Raw genomic sequence first — 11,980 nt, 5'->3', positions numbered from 1 at the left:
AATGTCTTAGACTACCTACAGTGAGAATAACTTCAAGAGTAACATAAGGTTCAACTCAGCACATTTACTTATGTGGCAATGATGATTTAATGAAGAGAGAGAAGATTTGAGTAACATAATTAGTTACTCACACTAGGTGGGAGCGTCTGCTTTACTATGGTCGCTTTGACTATATAGAAATGATTGTGTTTTTAATGGCAAAAAATATTCTTCTATGCAGGTTATTTACCATTGTACGCATTGGCTTCATACGTGGTCTATTATGCACCAAACGGAGTATCAATCGTTGTTCAAGATGGTGTGTATGCGGTTGGAGCGGATGACCAGTGAGGTTTTTTACCCAACGTGGGTGGCAGCATAATCTCCGGATCGAGTCACCTTCTCCGTCGACATAGACATAGTTTCGGTCTCATATGGCTTTACTGTTGTCACTTTGTCATTTTTACTCTTTGCCAGACTGTTCGTGCGATGGTTGTGTGCATCTTAGCTATGCAGAGGCCGGGTGTCACTCTTTATGCTTTGTATCTGTTTGATGCTATATTTTGAGTTAATAAACATGCTTTTTATCGGAAAAAACATATCAAAATAAGATGCGTCTACAAATTAATAAATGAAGTGTTGCATGACATCACAAATATGTTACTTCTTACTATAGAGGTTGTAACATAAACTAGTAACATATGCATGTTGCTAGTCTAAGTTACTTTCATTATGAGTAGTCTTATACTAGTAGTAAGTTACAGAGGGAGTATAAACTAGAGGACTGAGATACGGGGATGAAGTTGTTGTTTTTGAGGAAATTAATGATTTGAGAGATGCTCTCCTACTTGTATTAGTTAATAAGATACGCAAAGAAGAAAGGAAGAAATGTGCATACCCAATGCAAGACCGTACGTGTCTGATACTACTAGCAAACAGCAAGCGAATAAAGTGTATATGTTCTACGTTCCTGTATATATATAGCCTAATTAACATGCATGTCGAAATTCAGGTCAGAAGTTCTCCTTGTGGAAGACGAACTTGGTGGTGGTCCGGTGCGAGAAGTCCTGGGACAGCCGCCTGAGCTCCGGCGTGAGCTTCTGGTCGCCGCAGTAGAAGACCCCGACGCGCTGCCCCTGGTGGTCGCAGGCGACGCGCTTGAAGACGTCGCGCCAGCAGGGCCTGGCGAAGTGCGTGCGCACGCGGGTCCCGGACACCACGTCCACGCCGCTCTTGGCGTGGTGGAGCGCCTGCAGCATCACCACCATGGCCGACCGCGCGTCGCCTTCCTCGTACACGCTGGTGCAGTGGTTGTGCAGCTCCACCACGGACTCCTCGCCGGCGGCGTCGCGCTCCGCCACCTCGTTCATCACGCCGCGGAACCACTCGAAGGAGCCCTCCTCCCGCGTGCACCAGTAGAAGTAGACCCGCTTCGTCATGAACCCCTCGTCGCCCTCCTGCTCCTGACCCTGCCGGTGGACGTTGTTGAGCACGTCCTTGACGATGCTGATGAGCGGCGTGGCGCCGATGCCGAGGCCGATGAGGAGGAGCACGTCGTACTTGCGGTAGTCCTGCGCCGGCGCGCCGTAGGGCCCGTCGATCAGCAGCCGCGGGAACCTGCACGCCAGCATCAAGGAAAAGTCAGACAAGTTGAGAACCACCATGGACGTCGACGGTCCTTCCTGCTCGGACTCGTACTTACTTGGCGTTGGCGTTGTGCTCCACCATGGACGTGAAGTCGGCTCTCAGGAGACCGCTCTGCCCTGCCGACGGTGGCCTGCATATCTGCGACCACAACAACAACCATTGTTAAAAGCGAATCCTTCTCCTTCCTGCAAGGGAATTCCGTCGGCTCGATTGCTCTGCCACCGCTTACCTGGGAGAAGATGGCTCTGAATCTGCTCGTCCAGTCGCCCCGGCACCGGATGTGCATGCTGAGGTAGTCGTCGCCGGGAGCCGAGGTGATGGTGAATGGGTGCCTGCATTGCAACAGCAGCAGCAGCAGCTTGTCAGCTCAGGTGCACGGCTACATTCGCAGCGACGCGGAGACGATGGAAGCTATGAGAGATCGAGGGCGCTCACCACTCGAACGGCGAGACCTCGCCGCAGTTGACGTAGATGTACTGGCCGCTCCTGTACCTGAAGCCGTGGGGCTTACTCATGTGGATGGCTATCACATTCCCAGGATACACCGCCACCTTCTCGATCCTCACCGTGGTGAGTCCGTGCGACCTCAGCGCCCGAAGAAGCCGCTCGCCGGCGTACAGCAGCACGGGGACGGCAAGGTACATCCATGTCTGAAATTGCAAACGAGTTACTTACTACCAAACATAGCTCATATCTGAAGAGACCGGAGCTTGGAGGTCTCGATCGCTCGCTCACCGTCTGCTTGTACCATGTCCGGTTGATGTAGAGGCAGACGCCGTGGACGACCAAGGCGACGTAGACGACGACGAAGAGGTGGTGGGAGTACCAGAACATGTTGAAGCCGCTGAGCCTCTTGAGCGGGTTCCCGGCGCCGAGCTTGCTCCGGCGGAACCGCGGGTGCGCCAGCGTGTAGGCGACGGCCATGAGCACCACCATGAGGACGCCGGTGACGCCCTCCACGCCCCTCACGAACCACCAGTAGTCCGGGACCCTCGTCTGCCCAAAGTAGCGCTTCATCGGCTCGTAGGCCTCGTCGCTGGCGTGGAGCAGGCGCGGGAAGTCGCAAGTCAGGTGGGTCACCCCGTGCAGCGCCACGCCGACGGCCACGCCCCCGGCCACCACCTTGTGGAAGTTGATGTTGTCGTTGAAGGGCACGGCGGCGCCGAGGCTGGTCCGGGAGCGGAGCCAGGTGAGGGTGTTGCGGCAGACGGGGAGGAGGATGAGGGCCATGTTGAACTTGGTGGTCTCGGCGCCGCCCTTGGCCACGCACACGCAGTAGCCCATCACGTCGAACGTCGGGTGGCGGCGGTACGCGTAGAACTTCCAGGCGAAGAGGCCGGCGTTGATGGACAGCCACAGCGACATCACCCACACGCGCTTCCAGTTGTCCTCCAGGAAGTAGCGCGCCGCCGTGAGGCCCCGCCGGAGCGGGTTCGCGTCCCGCGCCGGCACCAGCCTCTGGCTGATCAGCTGGCTGATGTTGGAGCTGTGCGCCACCAGGCTCGTCGGCGCCTGGGAAGGGGGCAGCAGCAGCAGGGACTCCAGTGTCGCAAGCTGTAGTGTTTTTTTAAGACGAAACTGGAGTTGTCGGTATCACTGACAAGAGTGAGCTGCCAACAATTTAACAACCAATTCCACGGAAGGAGATGAAGGTCGACCTCGATGTAGCCGAGCTGGTCGGGGTCGAGCTCCTCCATGATCAACGCCGTGTACTCGTCGACGCGCTCCAGGATCTTGGTGAGCTTGTTTGCAGAGGCCGTCAGAGTGAGGACCTGACAACGCAACAGAAATTCAGAAGCATTCAGATGATTTACTATTTACTGTACAAACAAACAAGTTACTCGTGACTGCACTGGATATTTTGCTCATTTCTCACCTCTTTGAGCTCCTCTTCGGTGATCCGACCGTCTGCGTTCTTGTCAACCCTGCAACAAGTTAGTACAATTGTCAAATTTTTCACATCAAACTTAATATCGAAATGTCAAATTTGGTCCACATTTCAGATTACAGACAAAGTTGAAGTTGGGGATTGGGTTTGATTGGAGACGTACATGTCAAAGAAAGTCTGCAGCTTGGCATCAAAGCCTGGGTCGGATAGCTGCTCCCAGAACTCCCTCAGCTCATCCTTGGTCAGCACCTGAGCAACGATCCCCCTTCGCCGTGCAAGCGCGTCGTACATCTGCGCCGCGAATTCCTCCGATCCAACCATCCCTACAACACAAATTTGGGAAGATCATTTCAGAATCATGGCAGTGGTGCTGTCGCACACTGACCGAAAATTCAGACTTGTAAACCTGACGACGCTTCAGAGAAATGGATGAGGAGCAAGCTGCAGCCTGCAACTGCAACTGCAAGTGAGTGAGCGAGCGAGCGAGCTTACCAATGCACTGGCCGAAGCGTGAGCGGAGGAGCAGGCCGTCGACGGCGAGGCGGTCGAACCGCTTGTCCACCTCGGGCCAGCTGCCCCGCGTGACCACGCTCTGGTTGAGGAAGTGGAGGCCCCTGAGCGCGCGCGCGGCGCCGGTCATGCTCCGGTCCAGCCGGGGCTGGCTCGCCGGCGCGTTGTCGCCGCCCCCACGCTTGGCCGACGCGATGCGCCTCAGCTCGGCCTTGAGCCTCGAGGACAGGCCGCCGCTCCGGGGCAGCAGCGCCGCCTCGGGGGTCTCGCCGGCGGCCCTGACGCCCTGGACGGCCACGGCGTCGTCGGCCCCGACGTCGAGCGTGACCTCCACGTACTCGTTCTCCTCCTTGAACCGCGTGCTCCGCCGGCTCCCGCTCTTGCCGTCCGCGCCCTTGTTCTCTTCCAGCGGTGGCCCGGCATTGGCATTGCCGTTCCTCTCCATGCCCGTCAGCCGCGGTCGTGAAGCAAACTAGCGAGCAACGCCGCGTCCAGAAACAGCTGCGCTGATAGTCTGAAGAATGGAAGCAGAGCTCGATGGCGAGTTTTTTGGTAGCCAAGGAAGCAAGAATGTGCAGGACATGTATAGAGAGAGATGCAAACAGTAGTAGTGGATTTGGTGAGGGCACGGTTGTGGTGTGCGTACACCAGAGACTTCAGGTTTGATGTTTCTTAGCCATCAAGTGGTAGCATGTTGAAGGTTTTTGTGTCCGTCTGCTGGTGTTTTTTAAGGTTTGGTGAGGGCAAGAGTCAAGAGGAGAGGAGGGAATGGGCATGATGGAAGGTGGTGGAAAGGAATACAGTGGGCGCCCGCCCCTGTCTCTCGACTCAACTCAACTCAACTCAACTCAACTCTGATGGCTTTGCGCAGTCCGGCAATCCAGCCCCTGGTTAGGGAGGGGTGGCCTTCAAAACCAGTGAAGCCATCCATTATTTTAACAATGCCGTCCAGGACCTGTGCATGCATGTTAGGCTATGGCCTGTTCTCAGAATGTGGTCTTCCAGTCCGGTTCCCATGCATATAAAGAAAGGAAAAAAAAATGGAGCGCTTAGATTCTCGCTACCATGGTCAAAGTACGTAGAACATTATACAAGTCCAAGTGACGAGGGTTGTTGGAATTTGAGCACAGGCACAGCTGGATGGGCATAAGCAGCTAAGCACCCACCCCCGCGTCCTACAGCACAGCACGTCACCCACGCGACAAGGAAACAACGGAACCACCGGCGGCGGCCGTCCCGCCGCCAAGGGGTTCCGGAGTGGAGACTCTCTTCTTTCTTCTTTTTTATAATGCCTGGTTGGTTGCCTTTTTACCGTTATTTTAGACCTACGTTCTCGGCCTCGCCTAAGCGACACCGGGGCGTGTGTGATTTGCTGTAGCAAGGAAGGGCAAGAATCGACATACATAAGCTGCAAAATTTTGAAAGCCAGAAAGTTTGTAGGGCAGGATTTAGGGAGAAAAACTAATGATCTACCTGCGCAGCAAATGCCAACTTCTCTTGTTCAACTTTTAGTCTATTTCAGTACGTACATCTTAAAGAATGTACTAGTAACATCTCTGCACTTAACACCACCTCACATGCTCTTTACGTAAACCATCTACCGAGACTTGCCATGTTTCCAGTCACTCCGTGCTCCCCCACATGCCATTAGCTTTCATGTCCGTTATCTGTGATACCAAAACTGCGCATTGATAATTAGCTTACTCTAGTCATATATGCATCTTTGTCGATTCAAAGCACAAGAACATTTGGAGAACTCTTGCTAGCATCTAGTGTGCCTCTTCATTACCACAACAAGACCATACTCTCCAAGAACAACAAAAAGAACAAGAATGTGCTATGAATTAACCTAATTCAGTGTACATAATTTTGCACCAATTTGCAGTGTACTCACAAAAATGTACAGCATCTATATCCCGAGAAGCAAAAAATAAAAGAAAAGAAAAGCAACATCAGCTGTAGTACAAAGAAGCAAGACAAATTAGCAAGTCTGTTAGGAGAAGCCCAATCGCGTCAAATACATATTTCGGTGCAAACAAACCCCACACCTGCAAAGTTGAACGATGACTAGTGTCAAAACAAATCTGCGAAAACAACCACAAAGCAGCAATACAAAAAACCAGCGACCATTGTTTGCTGGAATTAAGTGCACATATTACCATCAAGTGACGCCTTTGGATCGTGACACATACGATTGTAACTGTCGTAGTGATAGCTGTAATTAAACCATACATCAAATGGACCTGAGTTTGGCACATAAACATTAGATATCACGTGGATCGACAAGCAAAGAAATAACTGATGTCAAGAAGGAATTCCACAATGCATAATAACACTCTTTCAGTATATGGTCGACAATTAGGGAAATCTAGATTCGTGTTTGTTTTGTAGTCCAACACGGCTGGGCCTAAACAGTAAATACTGGCTGTTCATATTATTTTCCTGAATATGAAACTTTTTTTTGTAAAAGAGAATATTTAACTACTGAAATTGTGTCACTAAATTACTGCCAGAGAGCGCAAACGAATTTCTTCAGTACCTGTATTAGAATATTGATGGTGACATCCTTCACCTTGCTTTTCTTCGATGCAGTATTATAACAGTGGACAGCAATAAATGGAAGACTAAGAACTGGTAGGATGTGAGAAACACCAAAGGTATCAATGGAAAGAAGAAACCCTTGACGAATGATATGGAAATTGTCAAACCTGCAAAATTTAGAATTGTGACAAATATCGTTACATAACATGCAAATGATATTTTTTTCTCAGATACAACTGTATTATTTGGAACATAATTATACTCACCCAATAAATGCAGCACCATAGCGGAGGCCATCAAAGGTACACCTGAAATGTATTCTGTATTAGCACAAATGCATTTTTAGCAATCCCATCTAACAATGCAAATTAAATCACATTAACCATAAGCTCAAAACCTCATAACGGTAAGGACAGATGGCCATGCATCATCTCTCGGACCAGTAAAAACATAGTACATAAAAAACATGAAACAGAAACATAAATCAGAGTAAAAGAAAGGTCAAAATGCATCAGGATCTCACCAGTGACCAGTCAGATAGAATAGACAAACTGCAAGAAGGCTCCATTGTGTTACTGATACAGGGTTAGCAACACAACTCCCTGTTGTGTCAAGTTTCGAGTCTTTCTGGTATTTCTGCTGTAACATTATTATGCACCAAGCTGCAAAATGGTTAATTAAAAATTTCAGATGATATGCTTCCTAATGATGATATAAAAGGAAAAAAAGGCTCGAGTTGTGCCTCAAGCAGTACATGCTAAATTTTTAGAAGCGCTTGTCTTAAGAATTGAGTGACTTGCAAAGTACCTCCAGTGATGCAAATTAACGCTACAAAAGCACCCTGCCTTCCCAACAACATCAAGATAGTTGGGCTCCATGAACACAGCATGGCAGCTGATAAACTAGTTATCCTTTTGTTGAACTTCAAAGAACCAACTGGGGCAAACAATCGCCAAAGTACAGATATTACCAATGACAAACCTCCAATGGCATAAACAAAGCGAGGAGCCAAACTTCTTCCAATTTCTTGAACAGCTTTAGTATGAGACAGTAAAGTACTTTCAGAAGCCCAATAATTTGCTATAAATGCATAGCTCAAGATGGTTCCAGACATAATAAAGTACTTCAAGAACCTCTGATGGACCGCACAGGTGATGAGCTTTAATACAATACAGGTCACCATGGCAAGAGATATGATGGGGAATATATCCATGGAGACATTGCAAAAACTGGAACCGAAAATGTCACAAATGATGCTCACTGGGTGGTCTTTTGTAGCAGTTGGCCCAGCAATTTGTTTTGACATCCCAAGCTCAATTCCAAATCGTGCAAAAATATTTAGAAGAAGGAAAATAAACTCCTGTCAATTAAAAAAGTAAGGTGGGATCAGAAGATAATTATATAACCAACATTAAAACAAAAATTCTAGTGAATGAAGGAAAGTTTGAACAGCATTGATATAATAGGAATATTAACTTCTATGGTGAAGTTCCCTTTTGTGGCCGAGCTCCACACACCGGCAATGCAACTCGTGGCCAAAAGAAAGTTTGTAACTCTACCTTCTGCCACTGCATGACAAGAAAACAACTTCGTGAATCAGTAGTCACCAGCGAATTCAAAATGTACAGCAAGATTGGTATATCTGATGAACTCACATATATAACTGTTGGATAGTAAACTCGCTGCTCGAATCGTGACCAATGTAAAAGCAAAGGATAATTTGGGGATGATCCTTGAACTAGCACATTCCTGAGCTGATGGTTGACATAAAGCATTCAGCCTCACAAGTATGTATGCCTGAGTGATAACTGACAGTATCATAAGTAAAAGACCAGTGCCCATCAACCATAAATCAAACTCCGTCCAAGCAGAGCGAGCAAGCTTTGCAAATCTTTCCAAGAAGCTAGAGTATGCATCAATTTGCAACTGCAGAGAAGAACTTGCGCTCTCCTTAAATTCTTCTCCCTTAGCTGTTTCCGATGGGCATGTAGACTTCAAAACCTCTGACCAGTTCGCCTGAGCTTTTGAATACAGCTCCTCAACATGGTGCAGGTATTCAGCTGAAAATCCAATGATAGAACTACCAGAATATTGATCAATGTATCTCTTTACCTACAAGGGACAGACGAAGATCAAAGAAGTACTACCAAATCAGCATATCTGCAAATGCAGTTCATACTACCTGCCAACTATTTACACAAAGGGCTTCTGCATATCTCATTTTCCACGCTTCTTGGTCATCCTGTGGCGTGCATGCATTGATACCCGTCCTTTGATTATCCCATGTCCCAGCGCTCAAAGCATACAATTCTGGGTTTACACGTCCAATGCTAGATACGGAAAAACAAGCACATCTCAACAAAAAGCAGTAACACACAACTGAAGCCATCAAATAAGCACCATGTTAAGTTTACGTACCTTCCAAAAGGAAAAGGTATACCGAGTAGTGCTGATACAGTTACTGCAAAATCAAGCTGAAATCAAAGAAAAACTTAGCAATATTGATAAAATAGAGCATCCATACGGGAGAGTGCAATCAGAATTTACCTGCTGCATAGTGCTGACGCACACTTCTTTCCCATGCTAGAACAGTAAACCATCAGCAGAAAGGGAAATCAATCAATGTTGGTATTCAGATTGCTAAATGCACAGATAGAAGCCGACTATTACGAAATAAATTGCAATTAATAACTAAAAAAACAAGACGAGGAACTAAATATCTCTACACTGCTTCTATCAAACTTATATTCCATCAACTGTACAAGCCCACGAGAAAGGTAATTCTATACAGAAATGACAACTACCCCACCATGCTAAAGGCTATGAGCACGCTTTGTGTGATACTACTTCATACCCATGCATAACCCAGTTAGTTAAGGACTGTCTACATACCTAATTTATCACAGAATGTCAGATGTCGAACCCATAATGGAACAGTAAAGAACTAAATATGTCAGTAGAAGTATCCCTATAAGTGTGACTTTCATATTCTATATAAATTATAATTCAGGTGACAATATGGCCAAGGAGTGATGGCTGTGTGCATCCAAATGGTGCAGAGGCCGGGGTTTATCCCCTTTTCAAAAGAAAAAAATGGCCAAGGAGTATGTGCCATGATTATCTGGGTCCTAGTCCTGATAAAAATTAGTTAGAGAAGGATTACATGCAAACAAGAAAATCAAGATGTTAGCATGAATGACAAGATCAGTCAATTTATCATTACAAATGAAATGTACCAGATCAAAATTGCATGAATTTTCACCAAGAACAGATAAGACAGCATCGGGTGGTGTCTTTGGACTCCATGCAAACAGAGATGTTTCAACCTACAATGAAACTGCATTAGTTCAGATATTTTTGCACTTAGCAATGAAAAAACAAGACATGTCACCTCTTCAGCAGTTCCTCCTCCATGGTCACCATTTAGGGTTTGGCCATGATCTCCCATTACAAGGAGTAAAGTATTTTCATGGGGACCACCAGGTGTTGATAGGCTTTTCAATGTGTTAATCACATCCTACAGGAGCAAAATTGAGGCTAATTTAACAATCAGAATTTAGGATCACATAAGATGATGTCTCCTGCAAATGATTAGCACACAAAAAAACATATCATGTACTATGAATGGGATACCTGACCTCTAGGATTTGATTGTATTGCTCCAACTTCTGGATCATCGGGGCAGAGTCGACACCAAATATATGCCCTGCATGGTCCTAAAGAAAGTTGATCTCATATACTTCTAGTTCCACAAAGGAAAGGATCAAATGTGTAAGCCAGCTCCAAAGTGAGCACAAACAACTTACCACACCAAGGAAATGTGCAATAAGAACGTCCCAATCATTTTCATGCAGTGAAGGAAGCAAGTGTTCAATAACACCATTGTCTACCTGATACACAATTTGACGAGTAATTCCACGGAAATTAGATGGAAAGCGAAAAATAGCTCATCGCGCAGAAAGGACAAAATGGTACTGAACAGATGGCATACCGTGTCGAGATCTTTAACATTAAAAGAAGGGTATGGAAATGACTTGTTGAAGTGCTCTGGGTATAACTGTGTCCATGTATCATCTCCCATCATGACCACCCTCTTTCCATTTTTGACAAGCTGATTGAGCGCAAAGAAACAAAAGCATGGTTAACTACCCGTCGTGAGCTACATATTTTACTAAAGTTGAATGTGAAGTGCAAGGAACCTGATGCATTATATTGTCTTCCACTATTGCTGGAGCTCCAAAGCTATTGCCGACATCAATAAAGGTAGGGAGACCACCCGTCGTGAGAGCCTGAACATAAATGCAGCAAGAATATACACTAAGTTATGACCCTTTTACATTGAGGTGTGCTCGAGATAACAGCTTTTTGGCATAACATCAGTGCTGAATGTATGCCATGAGATCAATATACAGTTATACACACAACAGTATTCATCACCTTAAGACGTTGAAGGCTGGTGGTCGGTGGGTCAGCCAGAGCTTTGAAGATCCTAGCAGAGTTCTTCTCATCAGCAGCCAGCTTCTGCAGGACCTGCAACTTGTCCATCCATGGCTGCTTCTCTGCAGCAAAATGGTCAGGGTTAACTCGTTAGCAGCTCGCAATGTCCTACAGTAGTTTTCTCATTGCGCAGAAGTACACAAATACAAACCCACCTTCAAAGAATGTACTCGGTGCCACGAAATCGAACCTGTAAGATAGCATAAATTGCTCAAAATCAGACATGGGAACTGAAACGAGGACAGAACAGGCAAGGCGGTGCTACCTGAGGGCGTCGAGGACGACGATGACGAGGCGGTCTACGGCTGGCTGGGGCCACGAAGAGCACCCGGGGGAGACGCCGGTGCGGTCGTCCCGGTGGCTGTGGAGGTCGAGCTCGGTGCGGGTGAGGAGGAAGCCGCGCGTGAAGAGGTAGATGGCCAGCGAGTGGAGGGCGAGGATGGCGACGAAGAGCAGCGGCCACGAGCGGCCCCAGGAGGACCCGCGGCGGCGGCTCGCCGGCGCCGCCATGGACTCCGGCAGGCGTCGTGCTCGTCGGGTCGGATCTGAAGCTGTGAGTAACCGGTGTGCTTGGATCGCATGCGAGCGATTATGTGCGCGCCCTTTATTTCGCGATGGACGGTGCGGATGGGAACACGTCAAGAAAACTAGTAGTACCAGTACTGATTAGGCCCTGTATATATGCTGCAATGAAATATAAACTTTAGGGTAAATTTTCGAATTGAACTACTGTGGCATGGTATATGCACTGTATTTCTATCAATATTGTGAAAACAATTAGGCCTGAATGGTTTTTCAGTTGTAGTTTTGCGTAGCATAAAAACATCCAGGTTCTAGATCTGGCACCCCAACATGACTAAGAGTAAGACATCGGAGGAGGAAACCATACATGACATCCACGAATCATGAGCCGGAGGC

At 47.5% G+C, this 11,980-nt stretch overlaps 2 protein-coding genes across 2 annotated transcripts; both read right to left on the bottom strand.

Moving 5' to 3' along the window:
* Positions 1 to 627: 627 nt before the first annotated feature.
* Positions 628 to 4,786, bottom strand: LOC119300489 (respiratory burst oxidase homolog protein B-like). The gene is made up of 9 exons (XM_037577431.1): positions 4,007 to 4,786; positions 3,678 to 3,837; positions 3,503 to 3,551; positions 3,285 to 3,398; positions 2,362 to 3,180; positions 2,062 to 2,276; positions 1,856 to 1,958; positions 1,682 to 1,764; positions 628 to 1,596 (listed from the first exon to the last, which is right to left on the bottom strand). The coding sequence occupies exons 1-9, from the start codon at positions 4,467 to 4,469 to the stop codon at positions 993 to 995; spliced, it is 2,610 nt and encodes an 869-aa protein (XP_037433328.1). The 5' UTR covers positions 4,470 to 4,786; the 3' UTR covers positions 628 to 992.
* A 985-nt stretch (positions 4,787 to 5,771) lies between these two features.
* On the bottom strand, positions 5,772 to 11,627 carry LOC119300488 (GPI ethanolamine phosphate transferase 3-like). Its single transcript, XM_037577430.1, has 20 exons — positions 11,328 to 11,627; positions 11,218 to 11,252; positions 11,003 to 11,124; positions 10,765 to 10,854; positions 10,557 to 10,676; positions 10,372 to 10,455; positions 10,204 to 10,281; positions 9,957 to 10,082; positions 9,802 to 9,891; positions 9,113 to 9,148; positions 8,984 to 9,039; positions 8,748 to 8,895; positions 8,221 to 8,677; positions 8,042 to 8,133; positions 7,373 to 7,925; positions 7,089 to 7,227; positions 6,832 to 6,873; positions 6,564 to 6,732; positions 6,184 to 6,267; positions 5,772 to 6,072 (listed from the first exon to the last, which is right to left on the bottom strand). The coding sequence occupies exons 1-20, from the start codon at positions 11,570 to 11,572 to the stop codon at positions 5,977 to 5,979; spliced, it is 2,862 nt and encodes a 953-aa protein (XP_037433327.1). The 5' UTR covers positions 11,573 to 11,627; the 3' UTR covers positions 5,772 to 5,976.
* Between the last annotated feature and the right edge of the window lie 353 nt (positions 11,628 to 11,980).

Source organism: Triticum dicoccoides, chromosome 5A (assembly GCF_002162155.2).
Source record: "Triticum dicoccoides isolate Atlit2015 ecotype Zavitan chromosome 5A, WEW_v2.0, whole genome shotgun sequence".
NCBI lineage: Eukaryota > Viridiplantae > Streptophyta > Magnoliopsida > Poales > Poaceae > Triticum > Triticum dicoccoides.
The sequence above is the reverse complement of the archived record's forward strand: the minus strand, read 5'-3'. Positions and strand labels throughout refer to the sequence as shown.

Coding starts and splice junctions, on each gene's coding strand:
- LOC119300489 (XM_037577431.1), bottom strand. CDS start 4,469: ATGGAGAGGAACGGCAATGCCAATGCCGGGCCACCGCTGGAAGAGAAC. Junction 3,181..3,284: donor ACCAGCTCGGCTACATCGAG/GTCGACCTTCAT, acceptor AAAACACTACAG/CTTGCGACACTGGAGTCCCT. Junction 1,597..1,681: donor GAGCACAACGCCAACGCCAA/GTAAGTACGAGT, acceptor GCTGGCGTGCAG/GTTCCCGCGGCTGCTGATCG.
- LOC119300488 (XM_037577430.1), bottom strand. CDS start 11,572: ATGGCGGCGCCGGCGAGCCGCCGCCGCGGGTCCTCCTGGGGCCGCTCG. Junction 11,125..11,217: donor ACCGAGTACATTCTTTGAAG/GTGGGTTTGTAT, acceptor ATTTTGCTGCAG/AGAAGCAGCCATGGATGGAC. Junction 10,855..11,002: donor CCAGCCTTCAACGTCTTAAG/GTGATGAATACT, acceptor ATTTATGTTCAG/GCTCTCACGACGGGTGGTCT.